Source organism: Ambystoma mexicanum, chromosome 4p, assembly GCF_040938575.1.
Source record: "Ambystoma mexicanum isolate Mex_15411 chromosome 4p, UKY_AmexF1_1, whole genome shotgun sequence".
Lineage (NCBI taxonomy): Eukaryota > Metazoa > Chordata > Amphibia > Caudata > Ambystomatidae > Ambystoma > Ambystoma mexicanum.
The window spans coordinates 1,218,721,941-1,218,747,182 of record NC_090927.1 but is presented as its reverse complement, the minus strand read 5'-3'; the positions used below and the strand labels follow the sequence as shown (position 1 = coordinate 1,218,747,182).

Sequence of the window (25,242 nt, the reverse complement as noted above, 5' to 3'; positions counted from 1 at the left end):
TTCCATGTAAAATTCCATTGGTTCCGTGCAGACAATAATTCAATTTTGTAGACGAAAAAGCTGCAGAACTCAAAAAGTGGGGCCCTCTCACCAAAGTGTAAGAAAGTAGAGATTCTATACATGTTTGGCATGTAATTTCTGAACTATCATCTAATATACCAGGTTATCATCATTAAGTCAAAACGTTTATTTCTAAAAATGATTAGCTGGCCCACTTAAACAAATTATATAAGTGAAGCAGAGAATGAGCGTGCCCATGCATAGTGCAGGTCCATCATCGGGATTTTAACAACATTTCCAAAAGCAGAGGTCCTGAAGGCACTCAACTCACAGAAAAGACAGGATTCAGATTGACCTTTTAAAAGACGAAGCGGTTGTCTGGATTCAGATTTTAACTTGGTTCTTTAACTGCCTATATTCGGCTAATTCTGTCCCAACAAGCTGATGAACTGCCGAAATTATTCAGATTATCAAAAAGGGCAATCATTCCCTTCCTGGTAACAATGGGCCAATTAGCCTTATATGTAGCCAGCTAAGATATGTGACAAGATCTTTTTAAACCAGCTGGAAAAATTGGTGCAATGCAAGTGTATTATTACAGAGTTTCAGGCTGGCTTAACTTGAGAAATAGGCACAGTAGACCGTTAGACACAGGATTTTTGTCCTTTACTCATTTTAACTAAATTTGTGATTGTTAAAGAAAAGTACCCCTATATTTGGTTTTTATAGATTTAAAGTCGCTTTTGACTCAGTGAATCAAAATTTATTATCGAACCTTAAAATTCCTGGTGACATTTTAAGCACCATCCAGAGGTTGCATTAGCAAAACACAGTGGTGGTAAGATGCAGACACAATGGGGAGACTATAAAAACCTTCCCTGTGCCCAGCGCACTACGCAACGTGTGTATACTAAGTACACTTCTTTTTCTTCTATATAAATGATATTGCCTTACAAATCTCAAATTCTAATATGGATTCTCCATTAAAAGATTGTCATCTACCTTTACGCCAATGATGCAGTCTTGATCTCCAAGACCAGAATGGGTCTGTAAAAGCAGCTGGACATCGTACATGATTTCTAGAAAGAAAAAGGTTTTAGCGTCAATGCCCCCAAACAATGGTAATGGTCTGGTACAAGCAAGTGTAAGGTGAATATCACCATTGATGGACTTATTCTTCAGAAGATTAATCATCGTGACTACCTAGGTACAAGCTTCCAAAATGATGTAAAATGGACCAACCAAAGAACTAAGAACAAGCTTTCTGTGACATTGCACAAATGAAATTTGCACTTTAAATTCCCATTGAGCAATCACGTTCTGCTAACAGTGATTGAGGTCTGTAAGGCCCAAGCAGTTTCTGCTGCGCTTTATTGGTGCGAGCTCTGGGGTATGGAGAGAATGGACCATCTTGCCAAATCCACAAATAAATATATATGAAACGTGTTTTCACCCTTCCTCAGAGCACCCCCTCAATGTCTTTACGGCAGGCGGCCCGTTTGCAACTAGTGAATTACATTAGGCAAAGTAAGCCCTTACTGCGCTGGCTCCGTCTTCAAAAGGTCACCAAATTAAACCACTGCAGAGAAATGTTATAGAATGTTATAAACACATCAGGGGGCAAATTATTGTCTTGGTTCCAATATGTATCATCTTTGTTGTCTTCAGTAAATTGCGCTCATTTGTTGAATAAAGATACCAAGATCACTGAGATATTATATAGGGAGGTCAGATACAACCTTGATCGAAACTAAATATTTACATCCGTAACTCTGGCACGATTCCCTGGATACTGTAGGTACTGCCGTGTTCGTTCCCAAAGAGAAACATTACAGCATCTAGTAGTAGAATGTATAGCCTTGAGGGAGCCTAGAACAAGGTGCTTTGATAGGCTGATTCTACTACACAATGACATGGAAAGTGATGAAATATGGCAATTCATTTTTTCAAATACTCGAGTGCGAGTCCAAATAGCAGTAGTGTTATTCCTACAAATGGTGTTACCAAGAGTTAATGAAATTGAACTTAACTCTATATGAGGTATTAACACACACTCTAGGCGTGACTCTAAGGGTGTGACTTAGGTCTGTCAATATCAGTCTGGATAGCTGGCTTTTTATTGTCCTCGGTGCATTTGGGATGATCATTGAAATTTTATTTTTGTAATGTTTTATAAGAATGTAATTAGTTTACTGGTTTTATTATCTGTGTGTAAAATACTTTCAGCCTTTAAATGGATTGTATGTATGTATATTTTTCTTTTCCTTCCTCTAGTTTTAATGTGAATTGGTACTCTATTTTATAGAGATAGTGATTATTAAAATATAATGTTGTAAATATTTGAAGTTACTATATGTAACTGAACCAAATAATAAAAAAATAAAATAAAAAAAGTTCATAGAATTTATCACACCAGAAAATGATTTGAACAAGATCTTCCCTGTATTCAACAGAGTATTGTATACTAAATTCTGTCTGAATATTTTTCGGGTTGCAGAGTTTTCATTGAGATAGTCTAACTCCTCCTCTAAATGTTGCACATTTTGCTCAGATGTAATGTAATGCAAATATCATTTGTATAGTGCTTTTTGCCCATTGGTATGGTCTCAAAGGGCTGCTTGGAAACGCCCTTGGGTTACTGAAGTCCAGGTACGGGAAATTCGTCAGAGGAGTTTAGAATGAGTGTGTGCATTTTAGTCAATACAAAAAGGTAGTTGGGGTGGTCAAGTCCCAGCAAGCTTTCCATGTCGAGCCGTCATGTGGAGGGGTGCTGTGAAGTAGTGTGGAGAGTATGCAAGAGCAGGAGGTTCATTTGTGTACAGCTAGACCACATTTCTTTTTTTTTTTTTTTTTTTTTTTACTTGTGTATAATCAAAGAAAGTGATTTTTACAAGGATGCGTTCTATGAAGTGAGGACAGCTTAGAATTTATACAGCCTGAGTCCAGGCGTATCGAGTGCAGTAATATTCTCAAAGTTTATCTATGGCGCAGTCGTCAGTTGCTGGGGGCCTGAGCACTGGAGTTCGATGGCCAGAGAAACGTCTAGGTTGCAGCGTTGATTTTGACAAAGGCAGCTTCCAGTATTTTGGCTGTGGCGGCAGCCCAGCGGGATTTTTCACCAGATATCAAACGGTACCACCATGTTTGTTCGTCGATCAGTACTGAGTCGAGCCATAGGGGAGACAGAAAGGCTGTACGCACTTCAGTTAAAGCAGGGCAGTTTAGGAGAAGATGGCGGATGGTCTCAGTAGAGTCCGGAGTTTTACACAGTCTACATGTGGTGACAGCCGACAACCTTCTCATCGCTAGGATTTCTCGAGTGTGGAGCAGGTTTAGGCGTGCTCTTAGAAATGTGGAGCTAAGCTTTTTATCCGGAAATCTCTGACAGTACGCCATGGGGAATTTCAATTTATTGTAAGTTGGTGGGAGATGGTTGAGGAACTTGGTTGCGACCGCTTTGTCGATAGTGTTGATCCAGTCTTGCAACTTCAGTTTTTCACTGACTCTTTGCGGGTTCGAGATCAGGTCATTTAGTGTGCATTGCAAGTCCTCCAGTTTGGTTTTTTGGAGGTGTGTCCATTTTTGGACGGCCTTACAGTTCGATGAATCAAGTTTCTGTCCCATGATGTTGGAAATTGGCAGGCCGTCTTTGATGAGAGTCTTCCTGAAGAGGGCAAGTGAGGACCCACTGACAGTGGCACTTAGTGATAAGAGGCCCAGGTCTCGTCTGATGGCTTCAATTGGAATGGCGTTGGGTAGGCCTAGGAGGGATTTCCAAATGTAGCCCTCCAGTGTCCTCCATATTTTGGACGGAACAGTGAACATGGCGTCCATGCCGTAGGTCAGGGCCGGAACCATTTTTCCTTTGTAGAAATTAATGGCCGGCACTAGCGAGAATTTGCCATACTTTCTATCAATCGCTCTTAGTTGGAAAGTTAGTTGTTTGGTTTTAGACCACAGACGTTGTTGCATTGTAAGTTCCTGTGAGGACCCGTCGATAATCACTCCTAGATATTTGAAGTGCGGGACCACTTCGATGTTGGTTTTGCACACCGACCAAGATCGAGGTTTTTTCTGGGAGCGGCCCGATCTGGAAAGGATCATGATTTTCGTTTTAGTCTGATTGATCTGAAGGTTGTTGGTGCTCATGTAGACTGCCAAATTATCTAGCTGCCGCTGGAGGCCGATCGGGGTTTGGTCAAATAGAATCAAGTCGTCAACGTAGAGAAGACGGGAGAGGGTACTGTTGCCGAACTTCGGCGGGAAGCTTCGGACCTGGGCTTCCGAGTCTTTGTAGTCCCCCAAAAAAGCCACGAAAAGCGCCGGGGCTACGGGGCAGCCTTGTTTTACTCCTCTGTGAGCTTGGATGTCTTTGGACAGAGCTCCCTGTCTGTTCAGCTGGACATTGAGTGTAGTATTGGTCTGGAGGGCTATTATTGGCAGTAGGACATCTTTCGGGCAATTCCAATTTTCCAGCTTTCTCCACAGTCTAGACCTCTCGACTTTGTCGAAGGCCTGTGAGAGGTCGATGAACGCCACGTAGACTGTGGGGGACCCTTGTTTTATTTTGGCTTTCAAGATGGTGAGTATCAGGATGTTCAAAGCAGTACCACCGTTTTTCTTGAAGCCTAGTTGGAATGGGTCACTGCAAGGTGCCGATTTCGCCCAACGATTGAAATGGTCCAAGAGAAGAGTCGCAAAGAGTTTGCCCATAATGTCCAGTAGGGCGATTGGGCGATAGTTTTCGGGCACTTCCCTGCTTCCTTGTTTGAAGATTGGGATGATAGTTGCTTTAGACCATGATGATGGAATCTTTCTGGTGGTTCTGCAATGGTCAAACAGAATGCCAATAAAGGTGGTCCATTCAGTAGGATGTTTCTTTAGGTCTATGTTCGTCAGGCCGTCTGGGCCCGGGGCTCGTGAGGCTTTTAGTTTTTGAATAGCTGCACTTATGTCTGCTGGGGCTGACAAGTCGATCCAGGGGGCGGCAGTGGTATCAAAGGACGTATTTGTAGCAGAGATCGGCCTGGCGAAGAGGTCAGTGAAAAAAGTGACCCAAGCTTGTTCCGGGACTGAATTGATCATACTTGAAACTGTGATTCCTTGGGAAGTGTTTATCAGGGACCAGAAGTCCGCTGTTTTCTTTGTCGTTAAGACTCTCAGCATTGATTCGGCATCGTGTTGGTATAATGCTGCTCGGCGCGCTCTGATCCATGATTTGTAGATTTTATTTTCATCTTTCCAGCGGTCCCATGCAGCAATGGTGTTGTCAGCCTTGGCGCGTCTTCTGAGTTGTCTCAGTGCTTTTTTTTTCGATGCTATTTGTTTGTCGTACTGGTGATTATAGGCTTTTGGGGTCGCCGGACCAGGTGTCACGTGATACTGGTGCTTGAGAAGCATAGGAAGGTAATTCGGCCTTGGTGGTGGATCAAGAACCAGATCAGACTCAATTTCTGAGACGTACTGTTGAGTAATGAAGCTGATGTTGGCCGATGTCAAACGAAGGCGCGTTTGTTGGGAGTTCGTTTCGACCAGTGCAGGGTAGCGAGATGGAATGCGGCCGGTAGAGGGCCATGATACCGTTAGCATGTTGTGGTCGCTTGGTAGAGTTTTGACTACGCGGAAATCTTGGATTACTGCACACAGTGCTGGGGAGGCGAAGATGTAGTCTAGAGTAGCTGAAGACTGGCCTCTCTCCCATGTCGGTAAGTGGGACTGCCCTTCCAAAATCCAGGCGGCGTTGTGCAGGTTCCTGGATGTCATAAGGGTCATCCAGGCTTGACCCCTAAGCTCCGCTGCTGTAGTGACAGTGGGTTTTAAGGGGATGTTTCGCGGTTGAATGCATTTCGCGTTGAGATCCCCGCAGATAAGTAGATAAGGAGTGTTCCATTCAGTAAGAATCTCATCGATTGCCTCAGCCATAGTTTGACAGAAGAATGGTGTCGATGACCTTTGAGGGTTCCAATAAGTAGTAAGCAAAGCGAGCGGAAGTGCTGAGGACTGCTTTGCGTGGTGATTCGGGAATTCAGGCGCAGGGTTCCATTCAATTAAGACCGCCAGCACCTCGTAGGATCTTGCCGTTGTTTTGATGAGTTTTAGGTTTTGATCTGACCGAATTCCGATCAGGCCTGCTGAGGGGCGGCCTAGGAGACCTTTAAAAGCTGGCGAGATCACGATGTCGTATCCGTCCAGTGACGGTTTTTCCTGGAGCCATGTTTCCTGGAGGCAAAATATGTCAAATTGGCCTAGGTCAACGGTATTGTGATCAGTTAGATGGGTGTGTCCTCTAGTGTTCCAAGAGGCCAACGATAAGGACTTTTGATGAAATTGAGCGTCGGCTTCTTTTGGTAGTTGCTATCTAAGGTGTTTAGAGGAAAAGGCACCCTTTATCCATTCCCATGGGCCGGATGGAGTTGTCGAGTTTGTGCTGGCGATCGGCGGGGGTGATTTGGATTGCGCCCGGGATCTGTGATTGAGCGGGTCTCTTCGCTGGGACTGTTCTCTCCAGCTGTGCTTTCTTTGGTCCGAACGGGATCTGTGAATTTGGGGATAGGGCAGGTGGTTCTTAGCTAGATCTTGTCTGTCATTGCTACGATGGTAGATTTTCTGTGGTGATCGATTCAGATCAGAATGTTCACGTGCTGGGCGTGGTGGGCGGGCAAGAAAGTCTGAGCGCGTTTTCGGAGACCTGGATAGAGGCGTGAAGTGGGATTTCAGTTCGTTTCTTCGATCTACGTGTCGTTGAGATGGGCTGTGGTCGCTCATTTTCCCTTTTTTGGGAAATGTTTCCCTGATGGGGTTCTTGGGATCCAGAGTTAATAGTTCAGAAAGCAACCAGCCTTGCGCTTTTAAGTCTTCACCGGCTTGGCGACATATGTCTTGTATTGCGGAGGAGTAGATATGAAGGTAAGCTTTAGCCTTGTTGTCTCTGTGGTAAGGCTCGATCCACTTAAAATCTGCCGAATTTAGGTTCTTTAGGGAGGGTAGAGACAATGTTATCTTTAGCACAGTTCTTCTGTTCAAGATAACGTATTTGTCTTTACTAGAAATTTGCTCCAATTTGAAAAGACGGGTGGGGTTGTCCCTCGTGTGAACGGTATGTTTTATTGTTTGATGTCGGATTGAGTGTGCCCCTGGCGTAGGAGATCTCGTTGATCTGGTTCTTGGTCTTGATCGTCTTTGTGCGGCAGGCGCAGGTCTTGGAGGGTCTTTATTGCGAGGGCCCTGGGAGGACTTGTGAGGGCTCTGGGCCATCGATGACTGGAGTGAAGGGTCAGCTGTGTGCTTGAGGTTGAAGGTAGAGGGAGGTGTTGATGGGGGATTGCCTTTAAAGGGACCTTTATCAGGCGCTGGTTGAGCATTGTGAGGCGGCGCTGACAGTATGAGACTTGAGTTTAGGCAATCTGCTGTTAAGACCGGGGACTTGGTCAGGTCCATCATGGAGCCCATTCGAATGGGACCCTGGGCTGCAGTTCCGAGAGCGGTGTGATGGGTAGACGTCAGAACTCCAGATTCAAGCTTGCGTTGGGTTGGGTGGCGAGCTGGAGCGGGTGATTGGTCAATCGGTGCTAGTTTTAGAATTTTCTTGCATGTGGTCATGTTTGTACTTGACGATGGTTGTAGCTTTGTTGCGAATAATGTGGCAAATTCGTTAGGGTTTTTGAGCTGGGTGGTCTGAGTTGATTTGTGAAATGGTGTGTCTGCTGAAGAATCCTTTTTCGAACGAGAGGGAGTCGCGGCCGTGGGCGACACAAGGACTGCCTCCTGTCTTGTTGTGTGAGGAAGGTCATACTTCAGGTCAATGGCTGTTATATATCCTTCTAAGAAGGTAAGCTTTGCCTGCATGTTCGCTAAAATGGCCGTGTTGTCTTTAGAAACGTCACTTAGCGTTTCGTACAATTTGCAAAATGGGGCCATCGCGATGGTTATGGCTGACATGATTGTGGTCAGGTCCTTTCTGTTGTTAGGGGACTCTTTATGGGGCGGTGAGGGGAAGTCCCATCTTCTTCCAGTCTTCAGTGGCGTATCTCTTGTACCTAGAGAGGAAGGATTCGCCAATGAGTGCCTGCGTGTGGGGTTGGGGCCTCTAATGTCAAGCGAGGTGGAAGGCCTTGATGTTGCTGGTCTCGCTTGGAAGTTGGGGTCATCCCAACATGAGGACTGGGAAGCGGGGACTTGCTGGTTAACCGCGAGCCTAGCAGGAGTTAAGTGGGTCTTTACCCGCGAATGGGGGGGCGGTTCTCTTTGTGGCCCCGCTATTGGTTGCAGTAGGTCGAGAATGTCCGAAAGGCCCTGATGTGGCAGTCGGGTGATATTCATTGAGTAAGCATTTGCGGAAACCACCCGTTCAGGGGTGGGTGGTAGCGGGGACTTCGCCTGCGGATCTGAAGGCGAAGTTGGAATGTTGTTAGGCGGGCGACCAGAACCCGGTTGGGGCGGGACTGGCGCGTCCGGTGGGGATCCGAGAAGGGGAGTTATCAGTGGTGAAGCTTGCCCAACTGAGAGTAGGTGAGGCCCAATAGGACCCGTAGTTTTTCTGGATTTGGGCGCTGGAGGGGTCTCGTCAAAAGCTTCCAGGATTTCTGCGTCTGACAATTCGGAATCATTGGATAATTTTCTTTTGCCTTGTGTCTTGAAAAAGTTCATTAATGCATTAGACAAGAGCGGGGTGGAGAGGGCAAGTTTTGCATAGCTCTTTTTCCTTTGGGGTTGTTGTGAAGCGACCTTTTTAGTCTGACTGTTAGCTTTTTGAAGGCTAGCCGGTGGGTTTTGCTGTTTTTTTGTAGAGACAGCCATTTTGGTGTTTGTGGCTGCAGCAGCCATTGGCTTAAGTGCCAATTTGCCTTTGTTCCTGTATGTTGGTCTTTTTTTGTTTTGGTTAGTAGAAAGTTTGCATCTGAGATTATCCAATGAAGCAGGGGAGTTGTCGGAGTCTGAGTCACGACTCTCCTCGTGCAGGGGGTTCGAAGACGAGGGTTGGTTATGGGTATCTGAGGGCGTGACAGCACAAGCCCTGATATCCAGAATTTCAGCTGAGTCTGAGGGGGGCGTTGTGGCCTCTGGCATCAAAGGCGGCACGGGCAAGCTGGGTGTCGGATAGAAGATGGCCTCTTCAGCGTCACTGGGTGTAGATGGGGTCCGTGAGTGAGCTGCACCGACCGGACCGGGTCTGCCCAGTTGGTCCTCCTGAGCCAGATGGATCTGGGCCGTGGTGGTCTGCAGAGTCGGGCTCTTCAGCCGGTTACGGTGTTGATCCAGGTCGAGTTGGTTGGTGTTTGGCTGGGCGGAACTCAAGGCTTCTGGAGAAAGCGGGGCCGGTGGAAATCCGCCTGTTCCTGCTTGGATGCTTAATGCATCTGCATTGGCCGCCGGCTTTAGGGTGATAGGCGGGGGCGGAGAAAGATAAACTTTGTGCGATGCTGCCGTCACTGGTGTGGCCACCCTCAGACCCCCTGGCAGGGGCCCTCCGGCTCCCGCACAGCATGGGTCACTCGCCGAAGCGGTGAGGGGGCGGCCATCGTCGGATAATGCTGCCGGACCTTCTCGTTGGCCTGAGAGAGGACCGTGGCTTGGGACTGAGGAGACCTTGCGGTTGAGAGATGCGGGCTGACTCGAGGTAAGTTGGGTCCTTTTCGCGTGGCTCCTTAGTAGACGTTGGTCTTGGTCTTCCTCCATCTCAGGTGTAGGATGAAAAGGGAACAGGGGAGGCAGAGGGAGGAAGGGAAGGAGTGCAAAGGACCGGGAGCGAAGGGTGGGAACAGGTAGGATGGGTGGGGCGGAACAGGATGGGGAGAGAGAGGTAGAGGATCAGAAGGTAAGGGGTCGTCGCCGCCAAGTAACAGGAATCAGACGATTAGGAACGACCAAGGAGGGCTCAGAGTTCACTTTTGGGCCCCGACTTGTTTCGGTTCTCAGTTCAGTTCAGTTCAGAAAGGGAATGCCGAGATGCAGAAAAGCGGGAAATGGAGGTCGAGGAGGGGTGCCGCTGGACAGTAAGGGCAAAGAACGCCTACCTCTGTGTCTTTGCAGTTCTCTTGGTGCGGCGGTCAGCCAGTCAGCCCCCAGCTCCCAGAGCGGACTGGAGCAGACTGGAACTCTGCCCGGAACTCCGCGCGCGCTCCGCGCGGTAGTAGGGTTTTTATGGAGGTTGGGCTTGTTTTTACGGTCAAATAAGTTCTGGATGACTTATAGGTAGAGTCTGAAAAGGTGTTTTCATGAGTCTTATAAAGGTAAGTCCGATTTTGACGGTTGCAAACAGATCTTGTGAAAGTGTTTTCAGTACCCTTCCTAGGTGGATGAGGGGAGGTATGACAATATACCATTAAGGCATTGGGTATGGATGGGGCATACTCAAAAGAAAAAGGGGGATACCATGTCTCATCCGATGATGCCACGATACTCCCCCGGAGGTTGTTTCCCCACGTGATCCACCTTCATATAGTCGCCCCCAGAGTCATGATCAGGTTGCGCCTGCCGTCCCGTGGCCACATGGGGAGAGTGTCATGATCACTGCTTCCAAGGAGCCAGGACCAGCCCAACGTCCTTGGAAGCAGGCCCCTAACCTTAATCCTAGGCACCAGCCGGTCCCCACTGGGACCTTTTGGACCTTGTCCTGGCGCCGGTGGCGCAAGGCTCATCAATGCCATCGGTCCCGGCACTGGAAGCGCCAGGTTCATAATATATATGAAGATGCTTGGGTGGACTTACCTGCAGCAGACCATGCTGCTTACTTACCAGCTGCACAGGAATCATGAGTAAGCCGGAACTCTTTTCTTACCTAGGCGGGGCCGTGGAGGAAGACGCCTCATCACTCCAAGGCTATTTAAACCACACCCGATTGATGAAACGTGCTTCGCGTTATTCTGCATCTGCAGCAGAACGCTCACCGAGTCTGTTCCAGCTTCTCTTCTTCCGATCCTGAACCTGCAAGAACAATACTTACCACTCCTGTATCCAGTCTTCAGAAGATCCTGCAAGAACAATACTTACCATTCTTGAATCCAGTCTTCAGCAGCACCTGTAAAAATAAGAAACAGGTTAGCACGGCAACCTTCACATGCAGCGCATTCCTCACCTGATTCATCGGCAGCGACCATTTCTTTGCGCTGCATCTCCGCCTGTGAAAACAAAGGCATAGTTATTACTTACCAGCACTCCGTGCATTCCGGATGTTTTCAACGTTGCGACCCAGCATCTGAAATACAAAAGAAAAGACATTAGACAGGTATTTACTTACGCCCATCGCGCTCGCCACAATAGAACGCCTGCAAATACTCCGGCGTTTTCCAGCAACTCTTCAGCACGAACTCACAGCTGCAAGAGAAAAGAGACAGTTAGAGCGCTTGCAATTACTTACGCATTTCCAAGCGCTCCGTCCCAAGGCTCTGGCTCCAGCTTCGGCTCTCTTCACACCATCTTCTATTCCAAGAGCCCTGCAAAACAAATAGGAGAAAGCATCATATCAAGCCCTGGTCTATATTACGTGCCCACGCACCTAAAGACTATAAGGACTAAAAAGGTGTCCGGAAACCCACCGCTCGTGCAGTTAACGGCGGTAGCGATCCTCTGATGTCAAGAGGCCTACGTTTCACCCAGTGAAGGAACTGGCAACGGCACCCTGCATCAGACGCAGATGGAGAGTCCAGCATTCACCTATCTAAGAAATCTCACCCTTCGAGTTCGACACACAGTGCGAAGAGGCTCAGCCCCAGAAGCCAATCGAGTCCTGCACATCACTTTTCGAGTCACAGACACCTTCCTGCCTAGACCAGCGCCTCCGTGGGAATCAGGTGAGCGTTACAGAACGCGAAGCCCACCACAAAACTCCTACCCAGGCGCAATGGAAACCTCGGACACTGATCAATTGGCCCAATTGCTTGGGGAACTCAGAGCAGAAGTCAGGAAACAAACTCTCTAAGAAGAGAGCTGATAATATCCAAGGAGCGAACAGAGGACCTCGCTAGGCAATTGCTACAAACGCAGGCAGGACAGACACCTTTGCCCGCTCCAGGAGGAAGTTATCCTTCAGCATCCTCAAATCCAGTGCAAATCAATCTACCTGGTAATGTGCCTTTGGCTCCGCCCGAACGTTTTTCTGGTGACCCAAAGAAATTTGCAGTGTTTATTAACCAGTGCCGCCTACACTTCTTATGTCGACCAGCTGCCTTCCCAACAGATCAGACCAAGGTGGCTTTCGTGCTTTCTTATCTCAGTGGCAGTGCCGCAGATTGGTCGATCCCTTTAGTTACTCAGGACGATCCGGTTCTTCATGATTTCCAGGCCTTCCAGTCCAGCATGGAAAAACTGTTCGTAAGACATGCACAAGGGCAGGCCTTGGACAATGAACTCCTTTCGTTACGACAGGGTAACCAAGGCCTCTTGACTTATATTGCTTCTTTCAACAGACTTATAATGGAAACTCAATGGCCTGAGGATAAAAGAAGAACGCTTTTCTACAGAGGCCTGCGTGGAGAGCTCAAGGATGTTTTAGCTCAAGTTGTGAATCCTCCACAAGAATGCTCAGACTATATTGACTTAGTTGTCCAATTGGACCACAGATTACAGAACAGGAAGGCTGATCGTTCCAAATTCGATACCCGAGTGTTTTCTAAACCACAGACCTCTACGAGGGGAGCTAACACCGTGGAACCCATGCAAATAGGGGGCATGAAAGGACCTTTAACCCAAAAAGAGCGGGAAAGAAGAAGACAGCTGCAATTATGCCTCTATTGCGGAAACTCGGGGCACTTTCTTCGAGACTGTCCAGTAAAACCAGCTAAGAAGGCTGTAGGAGCCGCAGATACCAGTACCACAAATTCTGAGCAGGGAAACGACCGAGCCCGACAAGTGTAGAGGTCCTCTTGCCGAGCGTTAAAATCTGTCCCGTGACCTCGCATTTCGTGGTGCCTATGGTCCTCATTAGCCCTGAACGTCTGGATCGTTTACATGCAATTGAAGCTTACATCGACAGCGGCGCAATCGGCAATTATGTGGACCGTGAAATGGTATCAAGGATGAATCTACCTCTTGTCCCTAAGGCAGTAAAAGACGTCATTACTACAGTGGATGGCACGGAGATAGCCTCCGGACCAGTAACGTACGCCACCCAAGAAGTGACGTTAGTGAGCCAAGATGGACACCGGGAGAAAATCGTGTTCGATGTGATCAAGGCCCCTCAGTTCCAGATCATTCTGGGAATTCCTTGGTTAGAGAAGCACAATCCTCAGATCGATTGGCGAGCAAAGACGGTTCAGTTTCCAGAATGTTTTACCACTTGTTATCCTCGGCCTGATGTTTCGCTGGCGGCAATCTCTTCCGAGGTTCCCAAATTACCTCCCGAATACCAGGAATTCCAGGACGTCTTTCGGAAGGACCAAGCTAACACCCTGCCTCCTCATAGGTCTTATGACTGTCAAATAGATCTGATACCCGGAACAACTCCCCCTTGCAGTAGGATTTATGCCCTCAACGAGCCAGAGAATCTTCATCTCAGACAATATCTGGACCAATACCTAGCTAACGGGTTTATCCGTCCTTCTAAATCTCCAGCTTCCTCGGCTTTGTTCTTCGTTCCGAAAAAGGAAGGAGACCTTAGAACTTGTATAGATTACCGCGCCCTGAATCAGATCACCGTTAAAAACAGATACCCGTTACCTTTGATCCCTGAACTCCTGGACCAAGTCAAAGACGCATGTATATATACAAAGTTGGATCTCAGAGGAGTCTACCACTTGGTACGAATAAAGGAGGGCGATGAATGGAAGACGGCCTTCCGCACCAAGTATGGGCTGTTTGAGTATCAAGTTATGCCCTTTGGACTTTGTAACGCTCCTGCCGCCTTCCAGTATTTTATGAACGATGTCCTTAGAGAACTCATAGATGTGTGTGTTGTTGTCTACATTGATGACATCCTCGTCTATTCATCATCTGAAGAAGAACATCAGAAACACGTTAAAGAAGTCCTCGAGAGATTACGTCAACATAACCTTTTTGCTAAGCTTGAAAAATGCGTTTTCAACGCAACTGAAGTTGAGTTCCTGGGATTCATATTGTCACCTAACGGAGTCCATATGGATTCCAAAAAAGTCGATGCAATCATCAAGTGGCCTTCACCAACCTCTGTAAAAGGAGTTCAAAGCATGTTAGGCTTCGCTAACTTTTACCGTAGATTCATTCCTGAATTCACTCGAATTGTCCAACCCATCACCGCTCTGTTAAAGAAGAACAAACGTTTTGAGTGGACTACCGAGGCAGAACAAGCCTTTCAGGACTTAAAAGCTAAATTCATTTCTGCACCTGTTCTAAAACATCCTCGCCCAGAACTCCCCTACATCGTGGAAACAGATGCTTCTAGTCTAGCTATGGGGGCAGTTTTATCACAAAGAGATCCAGTCACACACCAATTACATCCTGTAGCCTTTTGGTCTCGCAAATTCTCGGCTCCCGAGATCAACTATTCAATTACAGACAAGGAACTTTTAGCTATCAGATTGGCCTTTAAAGCCTGGCGGCATTATCTTTTGGGAGCCAGACACACAGTCACCGTAATGACAGATCACCGCAACTTACAATATCTGAAGACGGCCAAAGCTCAGTCTTCCAGGCAACTTCGCTGGGCTCTGTTTTTGGCTGAGTTTGACTTTATAATTACTTATCGACCTGGCAGTAAAAACGGAAAAGCAGATGCCCTCTCCCGGATGGGAATAGATGAACACTTGACCAATCCAGAACCAATACCCATAATTCCAGAACAAAGGATTTTGGGCTTGGTCAGCGCTCAATCCTTTGAAGACATCAAGACTACAGTCAAATCAATCCTAACTCCGGCCGAATTACAGGACTGGCAATTAAAGGGAAAAGAATTCTCTGTGGATCAAGACCTTCCATATTTCCGAGGACGATTGTACTTGCCCAGTGAGAAAATACAAAAACAAGTGATCTCCTGTTATCACGACTCACTAATGGAGGATAACCCTGGCATTACCAAAACCATGGAAAAGGTCAAAAGACATTTCTGGTGCCCATCATGGAAGAAGGATATTAGAGACTTCGTAATCTCCTGCGGAGTATGTGCCCAAAATAAAAGTCAGAAGGAGAAACCAGCCGGCCTCTTACATCCACTTGACATCCCTCCTTGTCCATGGCATACCCTGTCCATGGATTTCATCACGGACTTACCTCCATGCTCAGGGTATAATACCATTTTAGTAGTCGTGGATCTATTCTCCAAGATGGCTCACTTCATTCCCCTGAAAGGCCTACCTTCAGCTTCAGTATTGGCCCGAGAATTCTTAGAAAACATCGTTCGGCTACACGGTTTTCCCTCGGTTTTGGTCTCCGATAGGGGAAGTCAATTCATCTCCCACTTTTGGCGAAGTTGCTGTCGTTTAGCCCAAATTGATGTGAGACTTTCAACCAGTCACCATCCCCAAACTGACGGCCAAACCGAGAGGACAAATCAAACTCTAGAGCAATATCTACGTTGCATGCTCCAACAAACTGAAAACCCTTGGAAGGACATTCTTTGGATCGCGGAGTACGCTTATAACAATTCGACTCATTCTGGAACCGGGAAGACTCCCTTCTTCTTATTATATGGACACCATCCTAGAACCTCGAACCTGGATCCTCCCCAAGAATTCGAAGCACCTGCTGTGGATCACTTGCACTCTGAGATCACTCTTGCTTTTAAGGAAGCCACTGCCCATCTGCAAAGAGCTAAAGCTCAATTCAAGAAAGGAGCAGATCAACACCGTAAAGAGGCCCCTCACTACGCAGTAGGAGATCAGGTCTGGTTATCCACTAAGCACCTGCCTTTAAAAGGACCCCGCACCTTCATTCCGAGATACCTTGGACCCTATCTCATCTCTGCTATAATTAATCCGGTGGCTGTCAAATTGGAATTACCTTCGCATATGAAAATACATCCAGTATTCCATGTCTCCTTACTAAAACCAGTACAACCAGAAACCCGAATGACCGAACTCCCAGAACCTGTTTTAGTAGATGGAGAACTCGAATTCGAAGTAAAGAACATCCTAGACTCCAAAATCTCCAAATCTAAATTATATTATCTGGTTGATTGGAAAGGATACGGCCCCCAGGAAAGGTCTTGGGAACCCTCAGAATATGTCCATGCACCTCGTCTGGTCAAGAAATTTCATTTGAATCACCCCGACAAACCAAAACCCCCGGAGAAGACACGCTTGGGAGGGGCCTTGAGGGGGGGGTACTGTCATGATCACTGCTTCCAAGGAGCCAGGACCAGCCCAACGTCCTTGGAAGCAGGCCCCCAACCTTAATCCTAGGCACCAGCCGGTCCCCACACAATGCCATCGGTCCCGGCACTGGAAGCGCCGGGCTCATAATATATATGAAGATGCTTGGGTAGACTTACCTGCAGCAGACCATGCTGCTTACTTACCAGCTGCATAGGAATCCTCAGTAAGCCGGAACTACTTTCTTACCTGGGTGGGGCAAGCTCAACTCCCTGGATACAACACTGGAACTCTTCTGGAACAGGAACTCTTTTCTTACCTAGGCGGGGCCGCGGAGGAAGACGCCTCATCACTCCAAGGCTACTTAAACCACACCCGATTGATGAAACGTGCTTCGCGTTATTCTGCATCTGCAGCAGAACGCTCACCGAGTCTGTTCCAGCTTCTCTTCTTCCGATCCTGAACCTGCAAGAACAATACTTACCACTCCTGTATCCAGTCTTCAGCAGATCCTGCAAGAACAATACTTACCATTCTTGAATCCAGTCTTCAGCAGCACCTGTAAAGATAAGAAACAACAAGTTAGCACGGCAACCTTCACATGCAGCGCATTCCTCACCTGATTCATCGGCAGCGACCATTTCTTCGCGCTGCATCTCCGCCTGTGAAAACAAAAGCATAGTTATTACTTACCAGCACTCCGTGCATTCCGGATGTTTTCAACGCTGCGACCCAGCATCTGAAATACAAAAGAAAAGACATTAGACAGGTATTTACTTACGCCCATCGCGCTCGCCGCAATAGAACGCATGCAAATACTCTGGCGTTTTCCAGCAACTCTTCAGCACGAACTCGCAGCTGCAAGAGAAAAGAGACAGTTAGAGCGCTTGCAATTACTTACGCATTTCCAAGCGCTTCGTCCCAAGGCTCTGGCTCCAGCTTCGGCTCTCTTCACACCATCTTCTATTCCAAGAGCCCTGCAAAACAAATAGGAGAAAGCATCATATCAAGCCCTGATCTATATTACGTGCCCACGCACCTAAAGACTATAAGGACTAAAAAGGTGTCCGGAAACCCACCGCTCGTGCAGTTAACGGCGGTAGCGATCCTCTGATGTCAAGAGGCCTACGTTTCACCCAGTGAAGGAACTGGCAACGGCACCCTGCATCAGACGCAGATGGAGAGTCCAGCATTCACCTATCTAAGAAATCTCACCCTTCGAGTTCGACACACAGTGCGAAGAGGCTCAGCCCCAGAAGCCAATCGAGTCCTGCACATCACTTTTCGAGTCACAGACACCTTCCTGCCTAGACCAGCGCCTCCGTGGGAATCAGGTGAGCGTTACAGAGACGTCACCGCCGGGAAAGAAGTGATGACACCACCGGAATCATCACAATACCCATTTGTCCTGGCTGGTTTCATAGATGCAGCTGCATTTAGAAAGGGTTAATTCAAAGCACAACCAAATTCTGCACAATGGCTATATTCCAAAGCCGGTAAATAGAACCGAGCCTATACTAAAAAAGCAGACAAATTTAACAGCGACTATACTCAAATAAAAAATAAAAAAGCTACATGTTACACAGAGGCTATATTCAAAAGGCAGCCAGGTTTAAATGCGGGCAAGTTTTAAGTGAAGCTAGATTCTAGAAAATGCAGTCAAGTATGATACAGTGACTATAATAAAAATAAAAAATGCAGCCAAATATGACACAGGGGGGCTACTGTGTCAGATGTGACGGAAACTGTTGTACATTACTTACTACTATGGAGCAGGTGGATCCAGTTCTCCAGAAAAAGAAGCCTGCCCTCCTTGTGATGCCTTAGATATTTTTAAATTAACATGGCATAAGAATATGGTTTTCGCTGTATCCAGGTATTCAACAAAAGCGTGGTGGGTAAGGTCTAAGCACTAAGCAAAGGTTTTGCTCCTAGCCCTCCACCTCATTTTGGCTACTGTATTTTAAGCTGTTTAAGATCTTAACTTTTGCTCATGATTTTACATTTTTTAAACTTGTGGTTTCATAATGTTTCTCTTTCCGTTTTTGTATTATAGATCTGCAGTGAATACTACGTTGCTTGATTGTACTGTGACTTTTATTCTTTATGATCTGTATACTTTTTGCACGTGCACATTTTTGGGCTTGCTCCGGAAATAAACTATTCTGACTTAAACAGGGTTGGGAGGGGGCAGGTACTTCTGGCTTGTGCATACATTTTACTGTGACAGAATGTCATCTGTAAGGGCAGGATAGCATAAGCCTTTTTTGATTTTTAGTAATGCAAATGATGCGGGTAGCACAGACTCTGAAAGCAAAGTTTCATACCAGACTCTTTTCACAATGCCCCACGTTAGGAAACCGACTGACTCCTGAGCTGGTCAACGGACCCGTTCAGCGCCTGCATTGTGGTTTGTCAACCAGGCAGGCACAAAGTGAGATGCACTTTCGTCTCGGGAGGATAGCTCAGGGGCAACGTGCTCGCCTTGGAAGCAAGACGACACAGAGCAACACAGGTTTGATCCCTGCGTCCGCGCTTAGAAACCTCTGGGTATTAAGCACGTTATAAATGACCTATCATATCATATCATTCCTGCCAGGAATTATTAGAGCCAAACTTCCAGGATATCAGGATTTGCCTTTAATTCGGGGCCCAGGATCTGTGTGGCAGAGGACAAGTCAAATTATAAGGCATGTCTGGTTATGACATGGTGATATCTGGGACTCCACAATATATTGGCCAAAACCCATTCATGTGATTTTAATATCTTTCATTCAAATTGTTTATTTTGACAAACTGTCATAAAACTGCACAAATGAATACACATCTTTAAAACATAAAATAAACAGTTGTTTACAAGATTCCAGATAAATTCATCATCAGCAATATAACTACCATATTTGAGTCAACAGTTCATCGATTTAACAATTGGAAGCCTTTGATAATTCATTGAAAGCTCTCAAGCATAAACATTGTGCCTCAATGTCTTTGCTAGCCTCCAATGATCGTATGATCTTTGGGCCCCTTAAACCACACTGTAAAAATAAATGTTGATGTCGCTTAAATTATGCACAAGTTATTAGTTTCCAAGACCATTACATTCATCGGATAGATGTCTTACATTAGAATTTTCATTTGTTATTTAGGACATTTGTTCAACAATATCATATCAAAAACACGATGTTCGTTTTCTTAAAAACCTTTTATAGATGCATAAAACAATAACGATGAATCTTATCTGCCCTAGAACCATTCATATCAGATATCCTGTGATGGACATGCAATAAATGTCTTCCTAACTGCACACGCGCTCTACAGATTTCTAGATACAGCAAAAAATAAACTCATTTTCGTTGGCAATTTACAGTGAGTTAAAGCATCCATTACAAGTTGCATACAGTGTTCTCTCCAAATTGGTTTAATTAGATTCTATCTAAGATTTCTACATCCCAAGCAGAAGAACAACAAATGTTCAATTGTTTCACTGGTCATAAACCAAACAGGGAAAACGTCAGAATCAGAAATATTCCAAGCTAGCTGTTGGGAGGATACCCAATTGAAATTTAATATGAAGAGCATGTACAAATGAGGATCTAATCTCGTTGAGATAGGACTCAAATCCATGCTCTTTTTACAGGCCCAATATGCAGTAGCTAAAGCACAATTATTACAGTGGTCAAGCACCATTTCTTTACAATTATTGTTCTGCGCCTTTTTAAGCATACATTTCCCATTACCTGCAATTTCCTGTTCGTTATACCATAGGTGCTGGAACCCCAGTGACGCTAGCATTGCTATAATGTCCCTGCAACATGGTCGATCTGATCCACCATCTTGTGTCAGTTTATCCTGCAACGTGTCCGTGCATTTCCCCAAGGACGGAGAGGACCATCATACCCCTACCCTGTATAATTACCGTTTTTAATGACACAACATCAGAAATGCATTTTTGATTAGTTTCCATACGCAGGAGAACAATAGGTGTGCTAATGGACAGAAAAAGTAATCATTTTTCAAACTTGTTTTCGATTATCATAATTTTAGTGATGTACACATACCCCCATATTTCAGCAGAATATGTGGCTGCAGCACTAGGCTGCTTATTGCATATATCGAGTTCTGGTGACAAGGCCCCATTACGATGGGCTTTTGCGAATTTCAAACTTGCATTACTGGACCTTTCCAGTGTTACGCATGATTTCTCAAGCTGATCGCACCAGTTACAAATACTCACGAAACAGACACCAACGTAATTCTATCTTGACACCGGTTCTAAGCAACGTCAGTCTAGTGATCGATGTAGGCTGGGTTGTTTCCTATATGGCGGATGAAAAACCATAACCTTGCTTTTGTGCAAATTGATTGTGAGGCCATTGTGTTACCACTCCTCACTGAATTCAGTGAGCGGTTTCTTAAGGCCAAAGAGATCAGAATTGTGTTGTACGCGAATAACAGTATCGGGATCCAAGCTGTACCTAATTTAGGTGCATCTGGCTGAATGGAAGAGACCATATTGATAAGCCTATTAAAGAATATGCAAAACAATTTTGGTGCTAAGCCATACCCTTGCCTTTCACCAGTTTCAACATTTAGTGATGCAGTTGGATTCCGAGAAACGCTACAAGCGACTGACGCTTGTTTGTTCGGATAAAGGAACTGAATCGCTCCAAGCAAGCAGTTTGGTTTTCCCGTTTCGCCTAGGAGCTTCCCATAGCTTTAACCGTGGAACTGCATCAGAGGCAGTTCTCAAATCTACGAAGGTCACATATGGATTGGCTTTCATCAATATAGCAGGGTTTGAAATTCAGATTGGATAAGCAGGAGCTAAAAGCAGCTCATGGGTATCTAGCATTAACCAGTGACCAGGAGCTACCACTGGGGAAGGAGGAGCTAGTACATAGCCTTCTGCAGATCTAAATTCGACATAAGATACAAACATATAATTGTATCCATAAATGATGACCCATTATCGTTTAAATGTCATGTAGATGTGTCTTAATATTTATTTATAGATTGTCCCTAGTGCACAATTAAATTCACATGATAGCTTCTAGTTTCAAGCAATTCAGGCTCTTCTAGGCCACAAGCAGGAGCTAAATAGCTCCCTGCTCCCCTCCTTACTGACAAAGACGGGAAAGGAGAAAGACACTAGATATACTCTGTGGCTCTTCTCCACTTCCGATTATTCATGCTGTATTGAGGAATGTCTTACCACGGCCGGAAGGGGCCCAGTAGTCTCACCCAGCAGGACTACAAGTCTCCCTGACGTCAGTCACTGCTGCCCCTCGTCATATCCCTATGGGCCAACTTCTCTTCACCTCAGATTGCCCAGACCCTTCATAGTCAACCACCCAGGGCCGCAACCACCGTCCTCTGACCTGAAATTCCAGCAGTTGACCACAGAGGCTCAGCAGCCCCACCACTGGGGCCCAGTCAGGCCTCCACATAGCAGCTGCTCGTCCTCGGGTCTCCACTTTTGGGAGAGCACCACGCTGATGGTGTCCACTCTGTGGTTTCTCTTTATTGGCCCTTGAAAGCCCCGCAAAGCATTGCTCCGCCACACGCCTTTGAGTCCTTCAGCACAGAGGGAAATTGACAAAACCCTTCAGTTCCGAAACAGCACCCACTGTGCAATCTCAGTGCCAGGTGTACCAATTCATGCTGCAGCACTATCTTACTTCTATCGGAGCAATATGTGGCAGCAAGCAGGAGGTTTATAATGGTGGTGTGGCAGAACGGTCATAGATCAATGCTGCTCGTCCTCCATATTCCACGAACCTGCAGAAGCAGATTTATGAAACCAGGAAAGAGTTTGGCTGGGGAGGGGGGGGGGATGCAGGCAGGGTGGGGTTGTGGGGGGTCATGTCCATAAAGGGAGGCAAGGAGCCAGATTTCCGGTGTGAGGCCACCCAAACTTTCCTTAAGTGGATGGCAACGGGACAACACACAATGCTGAATGTACCCAGCTCTGACAAGCCTGCAGTATCTTTTCTCCTTAAAATACTGTTGGAATGAGGGGACGTGCACCCAGCCCGATCACTCATTTACAGGGTAATTTATGCGGATCCTACTTGATGGGGCAGAGATGAAAACGGAGATGGGAAGCAGATGTATGTAGAGCGTTCACAGATGGACAATGAGGAACAGTTATTTACATGTATAAAGGTACAGGAATTCCCAGAATAAATTGTTGCAAGAATAAGCGCTCTACAGAACCCATATGTTATATTAAAAAGCTTGAATACTTTGTAGCAGTCTTATGGTGCTTAGGCTTTTCCCCGATGGTGGCATAACGAGACGCACCAGGTGATTACCAATATGTGGTCTGATGCCATCCACACTCTTAAAACATAAGATGCATGTAGCCCACCTTGCACCCTGTCTCAAGCGTCATGAGAGGATCACACTCGATTATCTTATATATATATAAATGTATTTCCTATTTCTGGTCCAAAGTGATAGCATGATCTTAAGAACACCAAAATTGTGTTTGATGTGTGGGTCTATCCTCTAAAAATCTACACCTCTTGGGTTCCTACTGTGCCAGTGTTGACTCAAACTATCAGCCCACGTGGATTGTTGATTGAACATTTTTTTTGCAAACATATATTACACTGTAATGCGCGCATCACAGGAGTGCAGTTAGACATCCAACTAAGTCTGTTGCTTGCTGGAACTTTGCTTTCATTGAGACAAGCTTTATTTATTCTTTATTTCCGACATTTAAAAAAAAAAAAAAAGAATTTGGAATGGTGCTTGGCCACGCACTTTTACTGCCAAATTTCCTCAAAAGCCGCCTCTCGCACGCCTCAGCACGCGCCTCACGGGAGTGCATCAGCGAGTGCAGTCAGGCACTTGGGTACGTGGGGCGCATGGTAATATTGCATTTATTCATTGTTTAAACATATTACTCTTTTGTTTGTAACAATTACAGACCTTTGATTGTTAACTGCTAATCGGTGCTAATATTGAACACATTTGTCGATACTTTGCTTTACTTGGTTTAGGATGTCACATGCATACACATTGAAGTCAGCCATGCCTGGGAAAGCGTGGCTGAATCAAGTCATAGAAACCTCCAGTCAAATGCCTGAGATGTGTGTGAAAGACAGGCTCTCCCAGCAAATAATTTGACCTGCGCAAGATTTGCGTACCAAGTCTCTAATATCAGATATATGGGACTACTGGGCTAATCTAAAAAAAAGCAGGTCAAGCGGAGGCTGACCAGAATTTGGAGGCGCCAAAATCTGACCTGTCAAATAGTACTTTTCCCTTGAATCAGGAGACAACCGATTCAGCAATTGTGGCCGAGCCTACGCATATAGAGCAGGAGAGGAAATCTTGGGAGGGCTCCTCAGAATTACCTTCCCCTCCTCCCTGTAGGAGTCCCCTTGATATTCCTCCTACAGCCAATTTAGGAGGGGAGCTTACTGGCCTTATTGTAGCAGCCCAGGTTCACATTGGGGCTGCATCTACTCTGTGTTCCCCAGGTTTGGCTAATGGAGATACCGTGATGGCAAATCACTATGTTCAAACACCAATTAAAAAGGTGAACTTACAACTATACAATGAGGAAATGGTTTTGCTCCATCAATCAGTGCGAATAGAACAGGTAATACCTGAAAGAGTCCTAGACCAGGACACAAAACCGCCTTTCATTTTCTTTCCGCTTCCTTTAAACTTGTCGCAATCGCAGATATTATAGCCAGACTCTGTGAATACATCAACTAGCTCCTCTGTCACTTGTTAATCCTACCCCTCGAAGACCTCTAGGACAGAATCAAGGTGACCTCAACCATTGTCGAGGTCACCTTAACAGCAATGAACAATTGTATGAAATCTTGGATAGGAAAATTGCAGATCAGTGCGGTTTACTAACCACTTTAACTACAAACTATCTAGGAAGGAACTGCTTTTACTTCAAGGGGGCGTTAACCTCTGTTAAGATAACATCAATATAAAGCTGGCCACTTCGATCCTGGAACGGCCCTCGATGGTGAGTGACAAGACTTGAGGTACCCTAGCCTTGAAGGTGATATTGCAGTAAAGGCCCTACTTCAAGTTAAGCAGTACAATTTGGCCCGGACTAGTGAGACCATTATACTGCAAGATCAGGTCGAGGTAGCTGGTGAGCGGTTAGAACCACCACCGGAACCAGTTTTTTTATATTTTCTGTAAGAGGAAAGGGGCATTCAAATTAACCCAAGTGGGGAAAAAAAGACATTGTTTTCAAGATCAACCTTATTTGGCGAAAATTTCTCTGGACTTTAACCACACCGCCAAAAGAAATCTCCCAAGCAAAGGAGATGAATAGAACTTAAGCTCCAGCGTAACAAACACAAACAAATCTACGTCGGTTACAATTGCTGTTGTTGCGCCATCCTCTGCATCTCATCAAGAACCATAGGAAATAGTTGAGTTGTTACAGGAGGCAGAGCTTATGAACCTTACTGTTCATTCGGATAGTGGCAACTCTCCAGTACAAGTCATCGGTACAAAACAACTTCCTCATAGAAATAAGGGCTCAGGGAGGTTCTATGGTGATGAGGAGAACATGGTTACTTTAAGCAACTCCTCTTTAAGGGGAGAATTTATTACATTCGAGCAGAGGAGGAATCATCATCTAAGAAATAATGAGGGGCAAAATAGGACCCATTATGACCGCTCCATAACTAGGGATGAGCGTAGGGATTATAGAAGAAATGACTTGCCAGCTAACGGACAATCTGACCTAGATAGGGGAACGGAATAATAAGGGTCGAAATGAACCTAGATTCATCATCACCCTAAATTCAAAAACACCCACAGGACTCCAATACGAAATATCAGGAATAAGTACCACTGTCTTATATTAAAACGTAGAGGAGGTGCTTATGAAGAATGTATACTAAATAGATCGAGCATTCTAAACCTCTTGTTCGATATACCTCGGTTGGAATAGATCCAGTCTTCGGACATTGCCCAGGTCGAACTCATGAGGGACCACGACCTGGGCAAGGTCAGGCTGTTGATTGAGTCTCTACTG

General features: G+C 45.9%; 1 protein-coding gene across 2 annotated transcripts in view; it reads right to left on the bottom strand.

The window, feature by feature from the left end:
* The window catches only part of THUMPD2 (THUMP domain containing 2), a 297,270-nt gene that overhangs the window by 233,200 nt on the left and 38,828 nt on the right, over nt 1–25,242 (bottom strand). The window contains exon 2 of one of the 2 annotated variants that reach the window (XM_069606872.1): nt 1,003–1,079. The exons of the other annotated variant lie outside the window; for it this stretch is intronic. Within the exon in view, the coding sequence (XP_069462973.1) occupies nt 1,003–1,074 (72 nt within the window). The 5' untranslated portion in view covers nt 1,075–1,079. The remainder of the gene's footprint in view (nt 1–1,002; nt 1,080–25,242) is intronic. 2 annotated transcript variants of the gene reach the window in all.